We start from the raw sequence: 23,635 nt of genomic DNA on the forward strand, positions 1-23,635 counted from the left end.
ATGGGGTTCGTCTCTCGAAATCTATGTGTCCCCAAACACCTAGTGAAATCGAGGAGATGAAAAGGACGCCCTATGCTTCTGCCATAGGAAGCATAATGTATGGCATGCTATGTACGAGACCCGATATTGCGTATGCTGTGAGTGTCACAAGCAGATATCAGTCTAACCCCGGCCCGGCTCACTGGAAAGCCGTGAAAGATATCCTCAAGTACTTGCGAAGGACTAAGGATATATTTTTGGTCAATGGGGGTGCCGAGTTGAAATTAGAGGGTTTCACTGACTCTAGTTTTCAATCGGACGTGGACGACTCAAAGTCGAATTCTGGATTTATATTCACGCTTAATGGTGGTGCCGTGTGTTGGAAGAGTTCCAAGAAAAGCACGACGGCCGATTCCACTACCGAAGCGGAATACATTGCAGCGTCCGAAGCTGCAAAAGATGGGACTTGGATAAGGAAGTTCATCCAAGAGTTGGGTGTCATTCCTAATGCTAGTGATCCAGTACCGTTGTACTGTGATAACACCGGAGCCTTGGCGCAAGCTAAGGAGCCGAGATCTCATCAGAAGTTGAAGCATATTCTGAGAAAGTATCATATGATCCGAGAGATCATTGATAAAGGTGAAGTTAAGGTAGAACGAGTCACCTCGGAAGAGAACGTTGCAGACCCCTTCACGAAGCCTTTACCAAGATCGGTCCATGAGAAACATCGAGAGTCGATGAGATTGCGGTTTATGGGTAGTTGGCTTTAGGTCAAGTGGGAGATTGTTAGAGTAGGTGACCAACAAGCCAACCTGTGGCTGTGGTCTTTCGTATTTATTATTGTAATAAACGAACCTTTATTCGTATTAATGATAAAACACATTGGCATTCTATATCTTTGTCCCTTTGTCACAAGCATAGATATAGTCCTTACAGTTATTACAAGTACTAGTAATTGATCGTTAGGATCGTGAGATATTTACTTAAGTATTATAACTGTTAAACGTGTTCCTAGTCGAAGGGTTACGCCACTAATGAGGATATCGGCCTTTCCCATTAAGACTAGCACTTAGTGTATGTGTACTGCATCTCATCAGTAAACGGTATTGTGATATCGGCATGCATAAGTGGGTGCTCGTAAGTTGACGAGTTCACTGAACTCCCTCACCCTAGAAATCTCTAAGTGGTTCCCAATAATCGAGTAGAGATATCTATGGTATAGTTGTACACCATTAGTCCTTATGACCTAGACATCACCGTGACTTCACTAGAGGACCAGCTGTATCGTGACCTGTCCCTGAGTTCCACCGAGGACCATCCCAAGGGCCAGTGTTCGTGCAGTCCGAAATCTAGTGGGAGGTCTGTGCATTGTAGTCGGGGATTCGATCGCTAGAATAGTCTTGGATGTCCTGTGTGTTCTGAAAGTTTGTAATCATTCTAAGTCTCTGGCCAGAGCTGACTAAGTGATGATTAGAGAATTCGATTCTCTAAGTCATGCACGTAAGGATTACAACACTTAGAACGATCGCACCGTCATCGAACATATAAAGAGGTCTCGATGAACCAATGCCTCTAGTTCGATCGGGACATATGAATCGAAGGGACCGTACTGTACGTTAACTATATAGGTTCTTGCAGGCACTTCATTTGTATCTAGGGAATCATGACGCGTAGTTGCTAGACGCCAATCTTGATTCGTTGGGTGGTTAAGGTGAAACGAGTTTCATCTTAATCGTAACTCTAAGGGGACGAGTTTTGACCACAAAGGGTTGTGGGCCCACGGCTAGCTTACACCTGAACCATCGAGGGTCACACTGCTCGTGCACATGAGATCTTTGAATAAACGGTCAGAGATAAAATGGTTTATCTTTGCATGATTGGAAGTCAATATGATTGGGTCCAACATTCGTAATTTGGAATTATGAATGAGAATAAGAAAAGGAAAAGAATAGGCGAAAGTTGTAGTGAACTTTCTAAATCGGGAAGTTTCCAAATTTAGAAAGTGCACTGAACTAGGGTTTCCACTTTTGGAAAGTTGGAAAATGAAAGATGGCACTCGTAATGACGAGGACATTATAATGAATCCGAATATGTAATTGTTACGATTTTCCGATCATTGAATTGAGAGAGACGAGCAAGTGAAGGAACTAACGAGCTTAAGCTGTTGGGCCCGGTCCAACTTAAGCCCGTTAGGGTTTTATGCAAGGGACTATAAATACATGATTTATAGGTCTTGCACAAACACACAACACGTCCAAAACCCTAGCCGCTCCCTCTCTCACGCTCGGCCATCTCCCCTCGGCCACCGCGCCATCGTCGCCGGAAAATCGCCGGAATCGGCCATCCGTTGGCCGATCTCTTTCGGTATTCCTTTCCTTCTTTCTTTTCTTCCGTTATTCTGACTATTACGTGTCTAGTGCCACGTGTTTAGTAGATCGAAGTATACGAGGTGAAATCCAAGAGGAGGAAGATTGAAGAATCGAAGATGCGAGAAGGCAATTCTGAAAAACTGCTCTCGGATTTTCTGCGCTGTCCAGCGAGAAAATTCGCCATAAATCAACCGGTGATCGGATGGACGTGAAATTTTGACAGCAGCTTCACGACTCATAAATCTACCATCGCCCAGAAGGAATTATTCATCCAGTGAATACGCATGGAGATACGGAAGTCGGAGCAAGGCTGTAATTTCAGATCAGCAAACAGATTGGATCAATAGGAGTGGGAAGAGCAGCTAGCCATCTTCTCTGCGCGTGAGATTCACGCGCCGCCGTGGCCGTCTCGCCGCTCTTGCCGCTGCACCGCTGCTGCCCCGATTGTACGGATTGGTTTCCGTAGCAATCTCGACTTGCTAAGTGCGCCTACCTCACGCTTCAAGAGGTAATGTTTCGAATCTATTGTCATTCGATTCGGTTACGTTTAAATTAATATATGCATGTTCGTTTTAATAAGAAACTTGTATGACTTTATGTGTCTACATGAAATTGGTTTTATTATTGCGAGCATGATTATTTGATTTAAACGCGAGCATGCTAATTGATTTAATTTCGATTAAGTAATCAAGCATGTTGTTGTTTTAATTTCGCTGGAAGCGCAAAGGTACGCAATTAATTGATTTAATTTGTCGGGCATGTGCTTATGTGCTTTAAAGTCGTTTAAATCGCATAAAATTTTTGTTTTCCGCTGCGTACACGTGCCCGAAACCCAACAAGAAATACTCGCACAAGCCGTGAGTGAACCACGCGATCTGCTCATAAGGATCTTGTTGGCTTTGACTAAAAAATATAGGGGCAAGTACTAATATTTTTAACATATATACTTTTTGACAATTAGACCTCTAATTGTTGAAATAAATTAAAATTGGGGCTGAATCAAAAATAGATCTATAAATTGGGACTGAATCATAAATATATTTAAAAAAGGGGCTGAAATAGCATGGTCACGTACCTCCATGTGCCTTTTCCATCCTAATTAACGCCAAAATCTAATGGTGGACTGAAAGTGTAAAAAAAGTAAGTGGATTAGATGTATGTCCTACATCCAGTTAAATGGGAAACACTGGATTTAGATAGTAGGAATTTTTTAAGAGATTTTTTTGCGGAATTCATGATAGCAGCCGAAAACAGTTATTTCTTGTGAATATTTGCATGCTAAGTACTGTGATGATGTTAAAAGAAGTTATTGGGTACATAGTTTTCAAATTAATTGACTAGTAACTGCTTTGCATGGGCACTTTGCATGGGCAGGATTACCAATTTCAGAAGTAAAGCCACAACAATTAAACTGCGTGGCAGTTGACCGAATATACTGGTAGATCTCATCATGACTCTTATTTTCCAATAACGAATTCGCTCAGGTTTCAAAAGAGTCATTATTCTATGAATTTGTGCAGTAACAACTGTAAAACATCTATTGTTGATTTTCATCGAAGCTGCCCAAGGTGTTCCTATGATCTGTGCATCACATGTTGTCGAGAGATTCGAGAGGGACATTTGCAGGGTGGGGATGAAGAAGTGGTCATGCATTATGCATTTCGTGATTCAAGTTACTTCCACAATGACAATTGTCACACTGCGCATCATAGTAAGAACGCTTCTCCTATTAATAACAATGAACCTTCTTCTGAAGTTAAAGCTGAGATGAAATCTGCATGGAGATCTGTAGAGGTTGGTATCATTCCATGTCCACCACAATGGTTTGGGGGTTGTGGTGAAGGAATTCTGGAATTGAAGTGTATTTTTCCAGAGAATTGGGTCTTGAAGTTGCTGTCCAGAGCAGGAGAACTGGTGAAGGGACAAGATTTTGAGGACTTGCCTAAAACTTGCGAGGAATGCCCGTGTTTGAACTTCTTTGGTGAGAATGTAATGGCTAGTGATAAATTGTGCAGAGCAGCTTCTAGGCAAGATTCGAGGGACAATTTTTTGTACTGTCCAACAGCTAAAGACCTGCAGCATGATGATATGAAACATTTTCAATTGCACTGGCTCAAAGGTGAGCCTGTGATTGTTAATGGCGTGCTAGAAACTACATTAGGCTTGAGCTGGGCACCCATGGTTATGGCGCGTGCTTTTCGTCAGAATAGAAAGAAAGAAAATGAAGTTCTAGTTGATGTGACTGCAATAAACTGCTTGGACTTGTGTGAGGTCAGGCACTTGATTCTACTTCTTCGTTATGTTTCATCTAACAGCAAAACTCAGAAGTCTCTTACGTTGATATGATGCATGATAATTCAACTACTACAAATTGACATGCATTTTTGAAATAATATACATCATTGAAATAACTAAATAATATATCAATTGTACGTCATCTTTTTAGTGAAAGTTACATATATTTGTATGATCTGTTATCTATATTTCCAGTCATGCACTGCCTATTTTAGACCATACTTGTTTGTTTGATTCGTATTTGGACTACATGTTAGGAGTAGTTGTCCTCTTACAATAAATTTCAAATGTGTTTGTTGTATCTGGTGGTTTATGCGATGATCGTAATTTTTCTGGTGATGCTATTAGATCACTAAACACCAGTTTTTTTTTTCAAATTGTTCTTGTATGTGAGTTAGGTAATCAAGAGTTTCATACTAAATCTTGTTCTTGTATGTGAGTGCCGTGCAGATCTAGCCATACTTGCGTGATTTTTATTTCACAAGTTCCAGTTTGTAATATTTATTTTTCTTCTATTTGGAATTTTCCTAGTTTTTGCTCGATGTTTTTCTTTCTTCTTTGGCTTCTCTTCTTCTCAGTCTTTTCTTTGACATCTAACATGCTATTAGGTATATTAGGAGTCCTAATTTTGAAGTGTCCTAGACTCCTGTGTGTTACACTTCTTTGTTGAAGATGTTTAGTGATCTTCTTTATGGTGTTTTATCTTGTATTTCGACATCGGACTCTTTAGATTCTAAAGTACTGGATTTTGATGTGGTTTTGGTTTGATAAGTTACAGTTTTATAACTTCATTTCAGATTAATTATATCCTTCAAAATTATAATAATATTTGATAGTAAAAATGTAATGGTGCAGTCTACATAGGTTGATGTGAAATCTAATTCAAATTGAATACAACATCTATGGAGTCTGATAAATTTATCGCTCGACTGTTGTCATAAAAATCATTTGGCTATGGCGATTGATTTTGGTGTGGTCCATTCTGTTGAGTACAATTATTCCCTAGAATGTGCGCATGAAATATTTGACTTAGTGCTTCTTGTAACTTAGTTTATTCATCTCAAATTTGTATTAGGAAGTGAAAATCGTTTTATTGTGTAACTGTTTATTGGATGTTATCTATCTTGTTTTTCTCGTTCACCATCTTGTAGATTTGCATGCTTTACGGTGATGTTTGAGTTGTCAATGATGGAAAACTCATCAGTTTTCAATCACAACCAGGTTGTCATAAAAATCAACCAGTTTTTCAAAGGGTATTTAGAGGGTCGGTTTGACAGTTATTCTTGGCCTGAGATTCTCAAGTTGAAAGACTGGCCTCCTTCTAACTTGTTCGAGGAGAGCTTACCTCGTCATGATGTTGAGTTTATCAGATGCTTGCCCTTTAAAGAGTACACACATCCTCACGATGGCTACTTAAATCTTGCTACTAAACTGCCAAAGATTTCTCTGAAGCCAGATATGGGGCCAAAGACATATATTGCTTATGGAGTTGCTCAGGAATTGGGGCGGGGTGATTCTGTAACAAAATTACACTGTGATATGTCTGATGCAGTACGTCCTCTTATGTGAATCTTCGATATTTTGCTACTTTTTAATATTTGTTAGGAGATAGTTGGACTACATGAAGTTCTTTTTGCTTTATAGGCTAGGTTGTTGGTTGTCATTTGCTAGTATATTATGCTGATTTGTTTTGTTATAATGTCCGTCGTTTAGGTGAATGTGTTGACACATGAACATGGGGTGACACTTAGACCTAAGCAGCTTCGTACCATTAAAATCCTGCAAATGAAGCATGCTGAACAGGATGAAACGGAAATGCGTGGCAGTAAACAGATATTGAATATAATGGATGAAAACAGTGAAAAAACAGGAAATGTTGGAGAATATGTTGGAAAATCATCCGTGAAAACTTCGATGTCGAAAAAAAAGGGCGGTAATAGCAGTGGGAAGAATAAAGCTGATACCTCAGATGAGGCGGCAAGTGTTAGAGACCCTGAAGGTGGTGCTCTATGGGATATTTTTAGGAGGCAAGACGTACCAAAACTGGAGGAATATGTGAGGAAGCACTTGAAAGAATTTAGGCATATCTATTGTAATCAATTGTCGCAGGTACGGATTAATTTCGTCAAAGTAATATGTTTTGAGGTTAAGGTAAAACAATGTATTATGTCTGTTTGGTTTGATGTTTATAAGATTAAATAGTAAGAATAATAACTTCACGAGTCTTAATAACCTAAAAAGTCAGAATCAGCTTAGAGAAAGACGCGTCTTACATACATGATAGTTTATTACCTGTATTAGCAAGAGTCTTCTAGCATACGTTGCCTTTAATTACCAACTTTTTTCCTCAGGTTGTCCACCCTATTCATGATCAAACGGTTTACTTGTCTATGGAGCATAAGAGGAAACTTAAGGAGGAGTATGGTTAGTCTTTCACTCTTATTTACTTTGTGTAATGGTCGAAAATAATGTTCAGCCTGCTTATCGTTTGTGCTTGAATAGGAATCGAACCATGGACATTTGTCCAGAAATTAGGTGATGCTGTTTTTATACCTGCTGGCTGTCCCCATCAAGTTAGAAATTTAAAGGTACATTGGTTTATGAAATAACACCAAGTCATTTGCATCTTATCTTCTTTCAATTTTGGCCAAAAAGCAATTTGTTTATGTTTATTCCATACCAGTCTTGCATAAATGTGGCGCTTGACTTCGTCTCACCAGAAAATGTCCAAGAGTGTCTTCGATTGACACAGGAATTCCGTGTTCTTCCACAAAATCATAGGGCTAAGGAAGACAAGTTAGAGGTATAATTTTGACCTTTGAGCTTTTAAATGAGTTTTCATTCTCAGATATCAAGTGTCTTATTTATCTTTCTTTCTTTCTAATTGGAATGCATGCATCCATATCCTACTATGATGAAAATTTTGAAATCTTGAAATTTGTCTAAAGGTGAAGAAAATGGCTCTTCATGCAATTGAAAAAGCTGTGGATCATTTGGAGATATTTTCTGGCCCGAACTAGAACTGGCAAGTTTTTTAACTCTAGCCTTGACTTCTTCTGCCAAAATAGACCTCTTTGATCTTTGCTTTGTTTTAATCCAAGGAAACAAAATCTAGTTTCTTTAATACTATCGATGGTTTGCCGCAGGGATCTGCTGTACGAGACGTGGAAACAAGGCTCCAAGAATGTGTTGCTAATTGACAGATTCATGTTCTTAAGTAGATTCGCCGCTGCTTGTACGTAGAACAAACCCATAATTAACTCGATTCTTAGCAATATCCGTACTAGTTCCATCCATAAGTTCGATTTTCTCACGAGTATTATTGCAGTTTGGAATAGATTATGTACTGAAACAATGGTAGATGGACAGAAAACAAAGTGAGCTAGTATTGGCCGGGATAAATATATTACTTGAGAATCACTTCATCTTCATTCTCAATTTAAGGTTACTTAGAAAAAGTTGTTTAGTGTGTTCTTTTATTTGCTAATTGTGCTTTAAAATGTGCGTATAGGATGTGGATTCTCAATTTGTGGTAAAAGAAATAATTTCAATTTAATGATGGAATTCTTGAAATTATTTCAAATACAATTCCGGTTGACCACAGTTCCACTTATTTTTCATAGCATAATCAACATACATTTATGCTCAAGTTAAAAGCAAAATATTTACAACCCTCGTTACGAGAATTGGTACCTAGCCTTACCATTAGGGTAAATATATATATATATATATATATATATATATATATATATATATATATATATATATATATATATATATATATATATATATATATATATATATATATATATATATATATATATATATATATATATATATATATATATATATATATATATATATATATTAATTTTTTTCAATTATTATTATAATATTTTATATTATTATGAATTATTTAAGTAATATAGATTTGTTTCTATTTAAATACTACAATATTTATTATTATAAACTATTTACTATTTAGTTAATAATAATAAGAATAAGAATAATATATATATATATATATATATATATATATATATATATATATATATATATATATATATAATTAAAAAAAAAAAAAAAAAGGCAGCTCGCGAGCTGTCGAACAACTAAATTTGGGCTCGAGCTCGAGCTCGTCCGAAGCTCGAGCTCGTGAGGTCGAGCTCGAGCTCGAAAAACCCTAGCTCGAGTTCGAGCCTTTGTCAAGTAGGCTAGTTGAGTTCGCGAGCCGGTTGGGCTCGTTTACCACCCCTAACTGCGGCTGCCATAATTCGATCCTAGAACCCTGTATCAACTTACCATCTCCAGAACCAATTGAGTTATACCCATGCGGGCAACCCCTTCAATACTTTTTTTTAATAGGGAGAGACCAAAACTATTTTACCATTTGAGAAAAAATCACTCATAATTCCAGCCACCCATTTTACCAATTATGTCTCTGCCACCTCATCAGCACTATCCGCCCATCAACCCCTTTTTTTTTTTTAATTATTATTTTATTATTTTTTAAAATATTTTTTCAAATTTTTTATAATTTTTGTTTTCGTGTTTTAACTTTTTTCTCTATCATTAGGTATATTAATCGACTATGAACCATATTAATCGACTATGATGAATCATAGTTGATTAAGGAACCAACTACTAAAATAAAAAATCACAACTACAAAAAAATGCAAACTCAACTATATTTTACAAATTAAAAAAAATATACAAACATTATAATTGATTTATACAATTGAAAACAATAAACAAAAAAAAATCCAAAAAAATTAAAAATTGGAGTCGGTGAAGGTATTAATCGATGATGACGCATAGTCAATTAAGGAGCTGACTACTAAAAATAACAAATCACAACTACAAAAAAAAATGCAAAATCACAACTAAAAATAACAAATCACAACTACTAAAAATAACAAATCACAACTACTAAAAATAACAAATCACAACTACAAAAAAAATGCAAAAATAACTCTAATTAGATCAAATATGCAAGGGCAATGTAGTAATATTATTTTGATGTAATTAGTTAATTTAATATATAATGATTAAGTAATATATATTGATTACCGGTTCATTTAATTAACCATAAATATATTTATTTGTAAAACATTTAGGTAAATAAAATGATCTAGGATGCCTGTTCAATTCTTGCCCTGGTCACATTTAACTAATGATATAAATTTTATATATAATATTAATAAGGGTAAATTGCATTTAACCCCCTGTGGTTTCACCGTTTGGCAATTTACCCCCTCTGATATCGATTTGGGCATTTAACCCCTATGTGGTTGTCAAATTGTAGCGGCGGTCTAATAAACTAACGGAAAACACTAAATGTCTGAAATGCCCTTTTTTATATACTATTTGTTGGTCCAAACCATGACTAAAACTCTTGTATTTTCTTTTAATAAATAAATATAATTCAAAAAGATTTAATTATAAATAATACAAATTTATAGGAGTAAACTACAATTTTCATAACTTCTTATTTCCCTAATACCTTCTTTCCCTCACCATCAAATCGGTCATTACAGCATCTTCAAGAAAAAAAGAATAGGGAAAAAAAAATCAAAAAATCCTCCAAAATATTCATAAACACTTCCCAAAAACAATCAGAAAATCCGATCAAAAATAAAGTAAGCAGCCCAGATTTTCACCTCAAAACCCATTGCTCGCAATTTTTTTCTTCTTCAGCTACATCTATGCAACTTTCGGTTTTTCTTCGTGGTGGTTCATCCCCTTGTCGTTTCTGCGAATTTTTGATGTCTTTGTGAAGTGGTTGAATAGTATTTTGATAGTGAAAATTGAAACGGCGGCGTTTTGATGGTGGGCTAGTGGTGGTGGTCGACAGCGTTTTGATGGTGGGCTATTGGTGTTGGTCAGCGGCGGCTTGATGGTGGGCTATTGGTGGTGGTCGGCGGCGGCTTGATGGTGGGCTATTGGTGGTGGTCGGTGGTGTTTTGATGGTGGGCTATTGGTGGTGGTCGGCGGCGGTTTGATGGTGGGCAATTGGTGGTGGTCAGCGGCGGTTTGATGGTGGGCTATTGGTGGTGGTCGGCAGCGGGTGGATGTTTCAATATCCAAAACCCTCATCTTCTACATCCACATTTCTTCGGCCCTGGTTTTTTTTTTTCGATTTTTGTCGTTTTTTTTTCTTCTTTTTTTTTTTGTTATTAGATTTGGGTGGATAAATCCTTCAGCCCTCAACAAGTCCTTGTTTTAATTTTCTTCTTTAATTTTTAATTTATGTTTTATAATTTATATACAGTTATATTTTTTATTTAAAAATAAAAGGTTTAATGAACATATGATTATTGAAGAAAAATATAAAATAATTATAAAGTCTAGATATGTAATTTTGAAAAGTAATTAATCTAGAATAAAAAAATATATCATATAAATTTAAAACATAATTTTAATAAGAAAAAAATGAAAGATTGGTGTAACATTTTTTATTAAAGGCAAGACAAAAGGATAATATGGGTATTTTAAAAAAATAACCTTGAAAAATCTTCAACCACTTCACTTTTGGGCGAGTGAGATGCACTCACGGTTAACTTTAACGGATTTTTAGACGGCCGCTACAATTTGACAACCCCAAGAGGGTTAAGTGCCTAAATCGATATCAGAGAGGGGTAAAGTGTCAAACGGTGAAACCACAGGGGTATTAAATGCAATTTACCCTTCAAAATATTTGCTGAAAGTTTAAGATGTATGTTTCATAAGTACAATTTATGAGTTGATCTGTTTTTTCTGTTACAAAGATCGATTTTTTTTTTCTTTCTCTTAAGACCCAATAAGCTCCTTTGGTTTGATGTTTATGAGTTTTCAGTGAATTACATACCCCCTAATATATCCTTCTCAGAGATTGGTTTAAGAAGCAGCCCTTTAGTTAATGTTGAAGAACACATCGATAAGCTCTTATTAATAGAAAAGAGTATGTATTGTTCTTCAATTTTATAATACTTTTACTTTGTTACAATTATTTCTAAATGTTAATATTTTTGCGTGTTTTTTCATTGTAGATTTCAATACATTGAAGGTTAACAATTGAGCAAAATTGGAGAGTGATTCAATGTGGATGGCTGGATGCCCTCTCGGTTTTTTTGTTTGGATGTATATTAGGTGTTGTATTGTTGGTATTTTGAACCTAGGCATGCTTGTTCCCTTTATTTCTTTTTTTTTTTTTTTTTTATAATTTAATTTCATCAAGAAAGCAGGTCTTTGTGTTTGTTGTTGAGGTTATTAGTCCTGTACTACTATGTGTCTGTCTATATGATGAAGTAGGTCTTTTTTTATTTTTATTATTATTAATATTATTCATTCAATTATATATTTTGAGAAAAAAATTTTTTTTTTTGGAAAATCTGAAAATTCCAAAAATATTCCGAAAATTTCCGAAAATTTCCAAAATATTCCGAAAATGAAAAATTCCGAAAAATTCCGATTTTCCGAAATTTCCGAAAAAATCGGAATCGGAATCGGAATCCATTTTTTAAATCCGAAAAAATCGGAATCAGAATCGGAATGGCTAATTGACTTCCGAAAAAAATCGGAAATATTCCGAAAGGCCTAAATCCGATCTGATCCGTCCGATTTCCACACCTAGAGATAACCTACCCTTGTTAGGAAAGTTGTCATTACTCGTCTTTGCATGTAAAACATATATAAAAAGATATTTAAACATAGTTATATCTCCATCATGTATATATCCTAATAACATAATAAAAGTTTAATAATTATAAGATCATAATACATAAATATCCTTATAAAATATAAATAAAAAAACAATTATTTTGAATTTACATTTATTCTTGAACATTCCTGGCATACATCATTAGTTCTTTAACAATAACAATTAACATAAACAAAATAAGGCATAAAATCATATTTTATTTTATTAAAATTCAACTTTTATTTTGAATTATAAATAAAAAAAAATAAAAAAAATAAAAAATCCGATTTTTAACCGATTTTTGCCACCGAGTTTGACCCGCCTTAAAGGTTTGACCGCCTCAGACCGCCTCGGACCGCCTAAAACCGCCTCACAGGCAAAAAACCGATTTTTCAAACATTTACACTAAAATCGTAAAGGTTTTGGACCGCCTCCGCCTCGGAGCGGCCGATTTTTAGAACACTGACTGATATACAAAACTTCAATTGTAAACCCTAATTCTTTTTCGTTCTCACGTTTGCGCCGCCGCTGCACCAAGCCCTTTACTCTCTCTCGTAAATCGCCCATTTCTCCTACCACCACCGCCCCCAGCCCGTCCCGCTCATCTCTCCGCCGAGAACCACCAGCGCCGCCTCATCTCTTATTGTCTCCACCGAGCACCAGCCGCGCCGCCCCTTATTTTCTCAGCCGAGCACTAGCCGCGCTGCCACTTGTTGTCTCCCCCGAGCACCAGCCGCATCCCTTCATTCTAGAGGTATTTCATAGAAATCCATCCTCTATTTTTTTTGGTAATCTTCCTATTATTACTCTTAAAATTGCAAAAAATAAAAAAATTATTGGCAGAACATGTCAATCCCCTGTTTTCCTTCCTTCCTTCCTTCTGCAACCTTAAACCTACTGCCCCAGTTACTTATTATATCTATTACTGAATTTGTTTGAACTTGGATTCAAAATGTTTATAGGGGCAACCTGCAGATTAATTGTGGAGGATAATCCTTTGACAAATGTTTATGTTGCAACATTTTAAGTGGAACTGTTGGAGGGGCTTTTGAGATGGTAAGCTTTCGAAATTCTTAGATCTGGAGGTATATACATATATATATATATATATATATATATATATATATATATATATATACATAAATTAACTCTGAAAATAATTTAATTCTCCATCTTTGAATTTAATTTTGAGGAAATTTACCGATAGATGAATGAAATTAAGTTTGAATTTTTTAATTTCTGTTCAGGAGAACGTGATGGCAGCTGTGGAGTTTTTCGCAACATCGGCTGGTCATTCGTCGGATTCTAGAGAGAGGTAAAACATAAATATATATATATATATATATATATACATACATAATATATTAAGTACATATATATGGGGATCGTCCCCTTTTTTTTTATGCCTTTTCTTTTTGCTTTTTTTCTGCCCTATTTAAATACCAAACGTCGTCGTTCTCGTCTTCCTCTCCAATCAGATGGCCGCGTTATTTTCTTTTCCCTTTTCTTCCCAAGTTGCTCGACCGCGACGCCTCTGCTTCTTTTTTCCCTTTTCTTTTAATCCGATTGCTTGAAAACGGCGTCGTTTCAGCGTGGGCCTCCACATCTGGCCACAATTGTTGACCTCCACCGTCCCACCGTTCGCCGCTTCGTCCGATGCCCACCGCCCCTGCCGCCAACATCACTTCCCACCTCTTTTTCCAACCAATTGCAGACGCCGCCCTCTATCTTTTTTTAATATTATCCCGCATCTCCGCCACCTAAGTTCTCTGTGCAACCCCCACCTCCTTCTTCTCTCTGCCACCTAAGTTCCCAGGTTTTATTTCAAATTGCTGAAAAGGGTTGCATTTTTTTTCGTTCTTATCTGTTTTAAGGTGTTGATATAATCATGTTTGTATCACCATTAATAGAGCTTCAATTTGTAAGAATTGTCTGTTTCTTTTCTTCCTCGTTTTTTCTCCGTATTGCTGCCTCTTTAAATTGTTCGATTTAATTAATATTTGCATTCGATTTCGATTGTGTAGGAACATCGTTTACAGTATGCTTAGAGACTCATGTAAATCTGGCCCTTTTTGTTTTCGTTATCCATGACTGTGGACTACTTAATTTTGCAATCCTGTATTAATTACTTTTCATCTCAAACGAGATTTCCGATCGTCGTCGTTTTGATAATTAAGCTAATTCTGCGGGTGTTTGCATTTTTCGTGATGCGCAGAAGGTGGTGAAGGATTCGTCGAGAGATTCTAATGGAGTTCACTGGAATGCTTTGGTGCTATCCGGAAGCAAAAGACCGTCGTCGGAGTCTTTTCGAAGCAGTGACGATCGTCGATTTAGCAATGCCAAAAGGTGATTGTTGCTTTCACCTTTCTACTGGTATTTGATTTCAATTTACTTTCTAGCTTATGCATTTGTATAAGTGGAAATTAACAATTTTTGTTTGTATGATTTGTTGATTCAGAATGAGAGTGGGCGTGAGTGCACGGAGCTACGGGTACAACAGCCGTTTAGACGGTAATAGTTAGTTTTCTAAAATAGATGCTCTCTTGTGTTACATTTTTTCGTCTCTTTTTAATCAATAAATTTCATGGTTTATTTAAACTTTATTGTTGTAGATTCAAAAGATCTTCCCCTGAAATTAACACGCAGGAGAATGTCAAAGCATATATAGCTCGAAAACAAGAGGCGTAAACAGATGGAACTACACAAGAAGGCATCAAGAGCTACACCACCTTCTAGAAGGGCTGCTGAAACACAACCGATAGGTTCAACGATTAAAAATTCTTATGCTTCTTGGAATTCAAATGCAGCGAAAACGAGATCCCCTGATTTACCTATATTCACCACTTCGAGAGGTTTTCTGGATAATGGCAAGATGGTCAGATCTTCCTCCAGCACCAGGTGCCATGTCCATACCTATTTACCAGGTAAAAATCTATTTTCTCTCATATTTCGTTTACCTCGACTCCTCTGTTTTTGTTTTGCTCTGTTTTGGTGATTTTTTTCTTATTTTAAGACCATGCATTGTTGAAGCAGGTGAAAGTGATGAGGCAACTACAACTTAGAAAATTGAGGCGTGTGGCAAACAAGCAAATGTGCAGCAAACCTCTGTAGCTGAATTTATGGTTTGTTTTTCCTTTGCACAATTTTTCTTTTTACCTTTAATCAAATGAGGTCTGCTATCGATTGTTTAATTTATGCTACGATTCTCGACTGCCATTCCAACTAATAAATGTAAACACTTTCATTGCAGATCTGCTTGTGGGGTCTCGTGTGCTGATCATATTAATAAGTTAACCTCATTTTACATAGTCTGGTAAAACATATTAGAATTCAGCTATGCTCTATGATTCCATGTTCTCTTCTATATTGATTAAAATTAAAAATAAACTAATTTAAAAAGTTTCGTATTATCTCATCCGAAGGTCTGCCATATTGAAAGAGGCCTACCCCCTCCGTTTCTCGATCAAATCCACTTCACCGGCAGCTATCTCCTCACCGGTTTCAGAATTGGCGCTACCTCAGGCTTAATTGCACTAACCGTAAGCCAAGAAAAGATTTTTTTTTTTTTTTAATATGCTCATATTTGAATTAGTATAATTTTTTGAGTACTTATAACAACATATTGTATAAAGATATATTATGTAAAACAGGAAGCAGTAGCAATTGGGAGAACATTTGCAGCAATGAAAGACTTATCACTTGGATGGGAATAAAGAAATGGTTGCATTAGGCACAATGAACATTGTTGGCTCGATGACTTCTTGTTATGTTGCCACAGGTTTGATTCTTATTTGTCTGACACATTAATTATTATATTTATAATCCTCGATTATTAATTTTTTTTTGCGACAGGATCTTTCTCGAGATCAGCTGTGAACTACATGGCGGGATGCAACACAGCTGTGTCGAACATAGTAATGTCGATAGTTGTCTTACTAACATTGCTGGTGATCACACCCTTGTTCAAATACACACCCAACGCTATTCTTGCTGCCATCATTATATCTGCCGTTGTGGGTTTATTCGATTACAAAGCCATGAAACTTATGTGGAAGATCGATAAATTCGACTTTGTTGCTTGTATGGGTGCCTTCTTCGGTGTCGTTTTCATCTCCATCGAAATTGGCCTTCTTATCGCTGTAAGAAACAAAAAAAATAAATTAATTTTATGCAAATTCATTATTAATTTTTTTTTTGGAAAAATGATTCTTGAAATAAATAAATGACAGGTGGCAATATCGTTTGCAAAGATTCTTCTGCAAGTGACTCGACCAAGAACTACGGTTCTTGGTAAAATTCCGAGAACTTCGGTTTATAGAAACACACAGCAATATCCGGAAGCAACTAAAGTTCCTGGTGTTCTCATTGTCAGAGTTGACTTTGCTATCTATTTTTCCAACTCCAATTACATTAGAGATTATTGTGAGAAACCTCACTGCTTGATGCAAAAGAGGTATACACCCTTTGGCATACTTTAGGAGTGTAAATACACATGCAGATTACGGATACATACTCCATGACAGACTTTAAATATAGTTACTTCTCTCTGTCATTGAACTTGTTTTCTTAGGGTATTCGCTTCCGGGGTTTATCTATTCCGGAGTGTCAAAAGTTGTTACCAACAACAAAGCCTGCTGCAGAACCACGATCGACGTGCCTGCTTCTGAATTTTCATTTTCATTTATCCGTTCTCGATTTATCTTCCCCCTTGCCTTCTCTTTCTTCTGCGGCCGCAATTGTTGACCTCCGTACCGCAGCGCTCTTCTTCGCCCACTCACAGGCCTGCTTTATTTCTCCTTTAATTCTTTTGTACCAGGTAATTATCCATCAAAACTTGCACTTCCTCTCTCTGCCACTTGCGTCTCTCTCAATTTGTGTTCTCATATTTTCCGATTTCCTATGCGCAGATTGGTGCGTTAGGGAAGTGGATGAATTGCTACTCGATCTCAAAAGGCCTTCCCTCTCTCTTTCTTCTGCGATTGTTTCTTTTCGTGGGCAAATGCTACTATGAAAGCGGAATTCCCCTGTTTTTGTTTTCAAATTCATCCAGGTAATTAATAAGGTCTTACGTTGCCCTGTTTTCTGACTACTCTGTTCTGCTATCTGTTTTTTGTGTTTGCAGCTTTTCGTAATTATTTTGATAATGATGAGTCTGTTTTTCCAGACAACAATGCATCATAATACTCTCTCAACTATTTAGTTCAGGGTATTCTTGTGATGCAAAATGATTGATTTTTCTGTTATTGTGTTTTTTATTTTTCAGTTACGGGCTGCATAATAATATGGATTGAATAGAAGATGTGTTGTTACATCAAAAGCTTCTTTCTATGGCAAAGGATCCTGAAAATCACCCCGTTTTCTTCATCCGTTTTCTCGAGGTACATTTTTTGTCCTTCTATACTAAATACAAGACCTTATTCTTGAGATGTTCATTGCAAAATCAAGATTTGTTTCAATTTATTAATTCGTTTTGTTTTTCGTTTTCATCTATGTATACCTTATCCGATTCCTTCTGATTTTTTTCTATTGTTTGTATCTTGTTCAGAATGTTTGTACTAGAGATGATGATTTTGATGGCGAACAAGTTTCGAGTGTCCTCCTATCTCCCCCCCACATGGTAGTGTCAATAACGGTGTCCAATCATTAAATGACAGGTACTCGTTATATTCATTTAATACTTATTACATTGATTCCAGAATTGATCGCCTACTTAAAATTGGATTCTTTGATTGTAATTGGAAAACAGGAATTATGGACGCGTCTTGGAGACTTGTTCTAAGCTCGAGGATCTTAATTTGGATGTTAGGAGGAATTCCAATGACATAAACAGAGTGGATTCTGCTGAAGATTCCAGAAGGTATTTTTCGTGCAGTTTCTGTTGTCATTTTCTCACTCTTTTACTTTTATTTTTATTTAGGCTTCTTAAATTTGATGCAAAATATAAATATAGTATGTGGATGCATATTGCAGGCAGGATTCATTACACACACCGATTCATGAAATAATATTTTCTGCTTTCGTGTTATTACATTTGAGGTCGACACACTTAAAAACTACACATTTAGTTCCCAAGACTTCTTGTTTTTTTTCCGTCATACATAAAAAAATAGCGCATGCATTGTACACTTTCATGCCAAATTTCAGACAAGTTGCTATTGATTCTTTTCTTACCCCTTATTTTGTTAACCTATTTTCTCTTTGTTTGTAATCTTTCTTACTTCCCCCTTTGCTTCGTCAAATTTGGCATTTTTCACAATTTTAGAAACGGAATATTCATCTCCAGGTTATCAAATTGAACTGCAATATTTTTTATTTTTTTTTATTTCGCAGCTTTCTGCTTTGCTCTCAGACGTAGTACTGAATATTCGTGAAGCACATGTGTTTTCAACATGTGATGGCTACTCTTTAGACTTGTTTGTTGTTGATGGATGGCATTCTGAGGTACTTTATTTATTTTTATTATTTTATTTTTATATTTATTATTTATTGATTATGAGGTATCTTTGTTTATTCTATCAACTTATTTAACCAATATGCTCTGTTTTAGAATCTCGGATTTCGACATTTACACGTGCAATTAGAATGAGAATGTTGCATTTGCGAATGTAGGATTTAAATTTTAAATAGTTGATTCAAGTAATGTTCAGGTTACCCGATTTATTATTTACAATTTAGTCGAATTCATCATATCTGACTGTAACTGTATGTAAATTGTTACTTCTAATGTGTACTGCGCAACCAGTTGTCATTTGTCACAATTAACTTCTTTTGTGACGAGGAATAACTTCGGCTAATTAAATTGTAGGTTGTATTATATGGAAGTGAGATTAGGAGCTCCACCATAGGAGTTCAATCTACGAATTTTGTTTGGGAGCGGCATCTTGGCTGCCAGGTGCAATATTTCAATAAAAAAAAATTACCTCTCTATTTTCCATTTAAATGAAACTATGCATTTGTGAATCATTATTTGCTATGTATGTTCAGGCTCAAATTTCTCTGGAAAATGCGCACATAGATTTTGCTGGTGGACTCAAAGGTAGGTGCTTACGAAATAGATAGATAGATAGATAGATAGATAGATAGATAGATAGATAGATATACTGTTAAGTGTAACAGACAATAGATTGGGATGCTATCTTTTTCGAAGTGTAGAAATGGACTGATGAACCAAAATTATAAATTATGTGATGTTGATGTGGCGGTGAATATTTTACGCATTCCAACACTTACTTGTAAGAGTTCGTCAATTTATATATATACACCGAACATTGTACATATTGCCATCTCGTTAGTAAGGATGTCATCTTGAGATTTCTATGGAAACCAAAACATAACCTGCATTTTGCACTTGATTGATCGTAATTAAGACCAAAGGTGAGTTACTTCCATCACATCAGCTCTAGATTGTTCAACGCAACTTTTTTCTGTAATTATTTGTGCAAAACACCTCCTCGTGAGGCTTGCCCTCATTATCCGATGGCTACTACAAAAAAAGAGGTACATGGCCATAAAATCAGACGCTATAAATGAAATATAACTATTTTTTTAATGCAGAAGATTACAGCCTTTGCGAATAAATAGGTTCTAACATGGACGCTAACTTGTGATAATTATAGTTTGACCCCTATATTATATACTATTTTTAATTTTGGTCCTTAAACCAGAAATGCCTCCCAGGTAGGGGTCAATTTGAAATTTCTGGAGATCCACCTCCCTGACTAAACAGTTTTGAAAATTGCAGAATCACCCCTACACTTACTCCATCTTCCCGGCCGCTCCACCCAAATTGCAAATTTAACCCCAAAGTGGATCTCTCTTGCAATATCCGAAATATCCGCCACCAACGCAATATGCTTTGCCTCCTCGGCTATAATTGTGTATGACTCATTTACGAAAATCGTAATACCGAGTTTAAAATCTTATGATTTACGATTTAAATAGTACGATTCAATTCGTTCGTACCTAAGTCGATTCAACAGTTAAAATAAATCTTTAATATCAACAAATCGATCAAATTTTACGATTTACGATTTAAGAAAACTTAATTTATTATATTATTTATAATAAACTTGTGATATTTACAATTTTGGTCCCTATATTATATATCATTTTTAATTTTGGTCCTTAAACCGAAAACGCCCCCCAAGTGGATGTCAGTTTGTTATTTCTGAAAATCAACCTCCCTGGCTGAAACAGTTCTGAAAATTGCAGAATCACCACTATACTTACTCCATCTTCCTCGCCGCTTCACCCAAATTGCGAATTTGACCCCAAAGTGGATCTCTCTTTCAATATCCAAAATAGCTGCCACATTTACGAAAATTCGCAATACCGAGCATAAAATCTTATGATTTACGATTCAAAACCGACAATTCCCCACGAGTGGGGGTCAATTAGTAATTTCGAAAATCCACCTCCCTGGCTAAAACATTTCTGAAAATTGCAGAATCACCCCTATACTTACTCCATCTTCCCATCCACTCCACACAAATAGCAAATTTGACCCCAAAGTGGATCTCTCTTGCAATACCCAAAATATCCGCCACTAACGCAGCGTGCCTCGACTCATACTCACTGTCATCGCGTGTGACTCCCTTAGGAAGTTTCGCAATACCGAGCTTAAAATCCTATGATTCACTATTCAATTCATTTATATCTAAGGTGATTAAAATGTTAAAATAAATCTTAAATACCAGAAAATCGATCAATTTTGACAATTTACGATTTAAGGAACATTTTATATATTATATTATTTATCATAAACTTGGGATATTTACAGTTTTGGTCCCTGTATTATATACCATTTTTTTATTTTGGTTCTTAAACCAGAAATGCACCCCATGTGGGGTCAATTTGTAATTTCTAGAAATCCACCACTCTACCTGAAAAAGTTATGATAATTGCAGAATCACCCATATACTTACTCCATTTTCCCTGCCGCTCTACCCACATTACAAATTTGACCCCAAAGTGTATCTCTCTTGCAATATCCGAAATATCCGCCACCAACGCAGCCGACTTCGACTCCTCATCGGCTGTAACAATGTCTGACTCATTTACAAAAAATCGCAATACCGAGCCTTAAATCTTATGATTTAAGATTCAAATCGTACGATTTATTTCATTCATACCTCGGTCGAGTCAAATATTGAAACAAATCTTCAATACCAACAAATCTATCAAATTTTACGATTTACGATTTAAGAAAACTTTAATTTATTATATTATTATAATAAACTTCGGACTTTTACAGTTTCGGCCCTGTATTATATACCATTTGTAATTTTTGTCCCTAAACCGGTAATGCCCCCCAAGTGGGGGTCAATTTATAATTTCTTGAAACCCACCTCCCTGGCTGAAACAGTTCTGAAATTTGCAAAATTACCTCTATACGTATTCCATCTTCCCACCAGCACCACCAAAATTGCGAATTTAACCCCAAAGTGGATCTCTCTTGCAATATCGGAAATATCCGCCACGAAAGCAACATGCTTCAACTCCTCCTCGACTGTAATCACGTGTGACTCATATACGAAATTCGCAATACCGAGCCTATAATCTTTTAATTTAAGCTTTAAATCGTACGTTTCATTTCATTCATACCTAAGTCGATTCAAATGATAAAATAAATCTTCAATAGCACAAATCGATCAAATTTTACAATTTAAGAAAACTTTAATTTATTATAATATTTATAATAAACTTGGGATGATTATTCTTTGGGTCCATATATTATACACCATTTTTAATTATGGTCCTTAAACCGGAAATGCCCCCCAAGTGGGGGTCAATTAGTAATTTATGGAAATCCACTTCCCTTGCTGAAACAGTTCTAAAAATTGCAGAATCACCCCTATATATACTTACTCCATCTTCATAGCCGCTCCACCCAAATTGCAAATTTGACCCCAAAGTGGATCTCTCTTGTAATATTCGAAATATCCTCCACCAACGCAGCCGACTTCGACTCCTCCTCGGCTGTAACAATGTGTGACTCATTTACGAAAAATCGCAATACCGAGCCTAAAATCTTATGATTTAAGATTCAAATCGTACGATTTATTTCATTCATACCTAAGCCGATTCAAATATAGAAATAAATCTTCAATACCAACAAATCTATCAAATTTTACGATTTACGATTTAAGAAAACTTTAATTTATTATATTATTTATAATAAACTTTGGATATTTACAGTTTTGGCCCCTGTATTATATACCATTTGTAATATTTGTCTCTAAACCGGTAATGCCCTCAAGTGGGGGTCAATTTGTAATTTCTCGAAACCCACCTCCCTGACTAAAACAATTATGAAATTTGCAGAATCACCCCTATATTTACTCCATCTTCCCACCAGCTCCACCCAAATTGCAAATTTAATCCCAAAGTGGATCTCTCTTGCAATATCCGAAATATCCGCCACAAAAGCAACATGCTTCGACTCCTCCTCGGCTATAATCAAGTGTGACTCATTTACCAAAATTCGCTATACTAATTTAAGCTTCAAATCGTACGATTCAATTCATTCATACCTAAGTCGATTCAAATGCTAAAATAAATCTTCAATAGCACAAATGATCAAATTTTACGATTGATGATTTAAGAAAACTTTAATTTATTATAATATTTATAATAAACTTGGGATGATTACTGATTGGGTCCCTATATTATACACCAGTTTTAATTCTGGTCCTTAAAGCGGAAATGCCCCCCACGTGGGGGTCAATCAGTAATTTATGCAAATCCACCTCCCTTGCTGAAACAATTCAGAAAATTGCAGAATCACCCTATACTTACTCCATCTTCCGCCTCCACCCAAATTGCAAATTTGGCCCCAAAGTGGATCTATCTTGAATTATTCAAAATATCCGTCAGCAACGCAGCATGCTTCGAATCCTCCTCAGTTGTAATCACATGTGACCAGTTTGCGAAAATTCGCAATACCGACCTTAAAATCTTATGATTTACGATACAAATCTTACGATTCAATTCATTTATACCTAAGTCGATACAAAAGTTAAAATCAATCTTAAATATCAACAAATCAATCAAATTTTACGATCTACGATTTAAGCAAACTGTAATTTATTATATTATTTTTAATGAAGTTGGGATAATTGTAGTTTTGGTCCCTATACTATATGCAATTTTTAATTTTTGTCCTTAAACCGGTAATTCCCCACAAATGGGGGTCAATTTGTAATTTACGAAAATCCACCTCATTGGCTGAAATATTTCTGAAAACTGCTGAATCACCCCTATACGTACTCCATCTTCCCGGACGCTCTACCCAAATTGAAAATTTGACCCCAAA

At 35.9% G+C, this 23,635-nt stretch overlaps 2 protein-coding genes and 1 long non-coding RNA gene across 8 annotated transcripts; all 3 read left to right on the forward strand.

Moving 5' to 3' along the window:
• The first annotated feature begins 3,714 nt into the window (after window positions 1–3,714).
• Window positions 3,715–8,101, forward strand: LOC105973535 (lysine-specific demethylase JMJ25-like). Its single transcript, XM_012998569.2, has 9 exons — window positions 3,715–3,786; window positions 3,869–4,619; window positions 5,865–6,194; window positions 6,357–6,752; window positions 6,995–7,067; window positions 7,146–7,231; window positions 7,327–7,446; window positions 7,592–7,668; window positions 7,790–8,101. The coding sequence occupies exons 2-8, from the start codon at window positions 3,996–3,998 to the stop codon at window positions 7,661–7,663; spliced, it is 1,701 nt and encodes a 566-aa protein (XP_012854023.2). The 5' UTR covers window positions 3,715–3,786; window positions 3,869–3,995; the 3' UTR covers window positions 7,664–7,668; window positions 7,790–8,101.
• Window positions 8,102–12,834: 4,733 nt separating this feature from the next.
• LOC148766983 (uncharacterized) lies at window positions 12,835–13,636 on the forward strand. Its single transcript, XR_016034259.1, has 3 exons — window positions 12,835–13,075; window positions 13,284–13,377; window positions 13,569–13,636. It is a non-coding gene; the product is annotated as an uncharacterized LOC148766983 (long non-coding RNA).
• A 39-nt stretch (window positions 13,637–13,675) lies between these two features.
• Window positions 13,676–19,596, forward strand: LOC105973389 (high affinity sulfate transporter 2-like). 6 transcript variants are annotated; one of them, XM_088825318.1, is made up of 18 exons: window positions 13,676–14,137; window positions 14,537–14,667; window positions 14,780–14,832; window positions 14,934–15,245; window positions 15,355–15,443; window positions 15,572–15,634; window positions 15,744–15,860; window positions 15,972–16,099; window positions 16,174–16,460; window positions 16,551–16,774; window positions 16,892–17,137; window positions 17,229–17,371; window positions 17,585–17,699; window positions 17,867–17,975; window positions 18,068–18,178; window positions 18,652–18,762; window positions 19,127–19,213; window positions 19,306–19,596. In XM_088825318.1, the coding sequence occupies exons 8-11, from the start codon at window positions 16,039–16,041 to the stop codon at window positions 16,986–16,988; spliced, it is 669 nt and encodes a 222-aa protein (XP_088681444.1). In that variant the 5' UTR covers window positions 13,676–14,137; window positions 14,537–14,667; window positions 14,780–14,832; window positions 14,934–15,245; window positions 15,355–15,443; window positions 15,572–15,634; window positions 15,744–15,860; window positions 15,972–16,038; the 3' UTR covers window positions 16,989–17,137; window positions 17,229–17,371; window positions 17,585–17,699; window positions 17,867–17,975; window positions 18,068–18,178; window positions 18,652–18,762; window positions 19,127–19,213; window positions 19,306–19,596. The 6 variants fall into 6 exon arrangements, with proteins under 6 accessions (XP_088681444.1, XP_088681448.1, XP_088681447.1 ...); XM_088825319.1 differs by having other exon boundaries at window positions 13,726–14,137; window positions 15,954–16,099; XM_088825320.1 differs by having other exon boundaries at window positions 13,794–14,137; window positions 14,968–15,245.
• The last annotated feature ends 4,039 nt before the right edge of the window (window positions 19,597–23,635 follow it).

Source organism: Erythranthe guttata, chromosome 11, assembly GCF_056151865.1.
Source record: "Erythranthe guttata isolate IM_541 chromosome 11, IM_541, whole genome shotgun sequence".
Classification (NCBI taxonomy): Eukaryota; Viridiplantae; Streptophyta; class Magnoliopsida; order Lamiales; family Phrymaceae; genus Erythranthe; species Erythranthe guttata.

What these genes read in the sequence shown, in the direction of transcription:
- LOC105973389 (XM_088825318.1), top strand. Translation starts at nt 16,039, where the DNA reads ATGGTTGCATTAGGCACAATGAACATTGTTGGCTCGATGACTTCTTGT. An exon ending in TTCTTGTTATGTTGCCACAG is followed by an intron (nt 16,100 to 16,173) that starts GTTTGATTCTTA and finishes TTTTTGCGACAG; the next exon opens with GATCTTTCTCGAGATCAGCT. An exon ending in AAATTGGCCTTCTTATCGCT is followed by an intron (nt 16,461 to 16,550) that starts GTAAGAAACAAA and finishes AATAAATGACAG; the next exon opens with GTGGCAATATCGTTTGCAAA.
- LOC105973535 (XM_012998569.2), top strand. Translation starts at nt 3,996, where the DNA reads ATGCATTATGCATTTCGTGATTCAAGTTACTTCCACAATGACAATTGT. An exon ending in GAAACTTAAGGAGGAGTATG is followed by an intron (nt 7,068 to 7,145) that starts GTTAGTCTTTCA and finishes GTGCTTGAATAG; the next exon opens with GAATCGAACCATGGACATTT. An exon ending in ATCAAGTTAGAAATTTAAAG is followed by an intron (nt 7,232 to 7,326) that starts GTACATTGGTTT and finishes ATTCCATACCAG; the next exon opens with TCTTGCATAAATGTGGCGCT.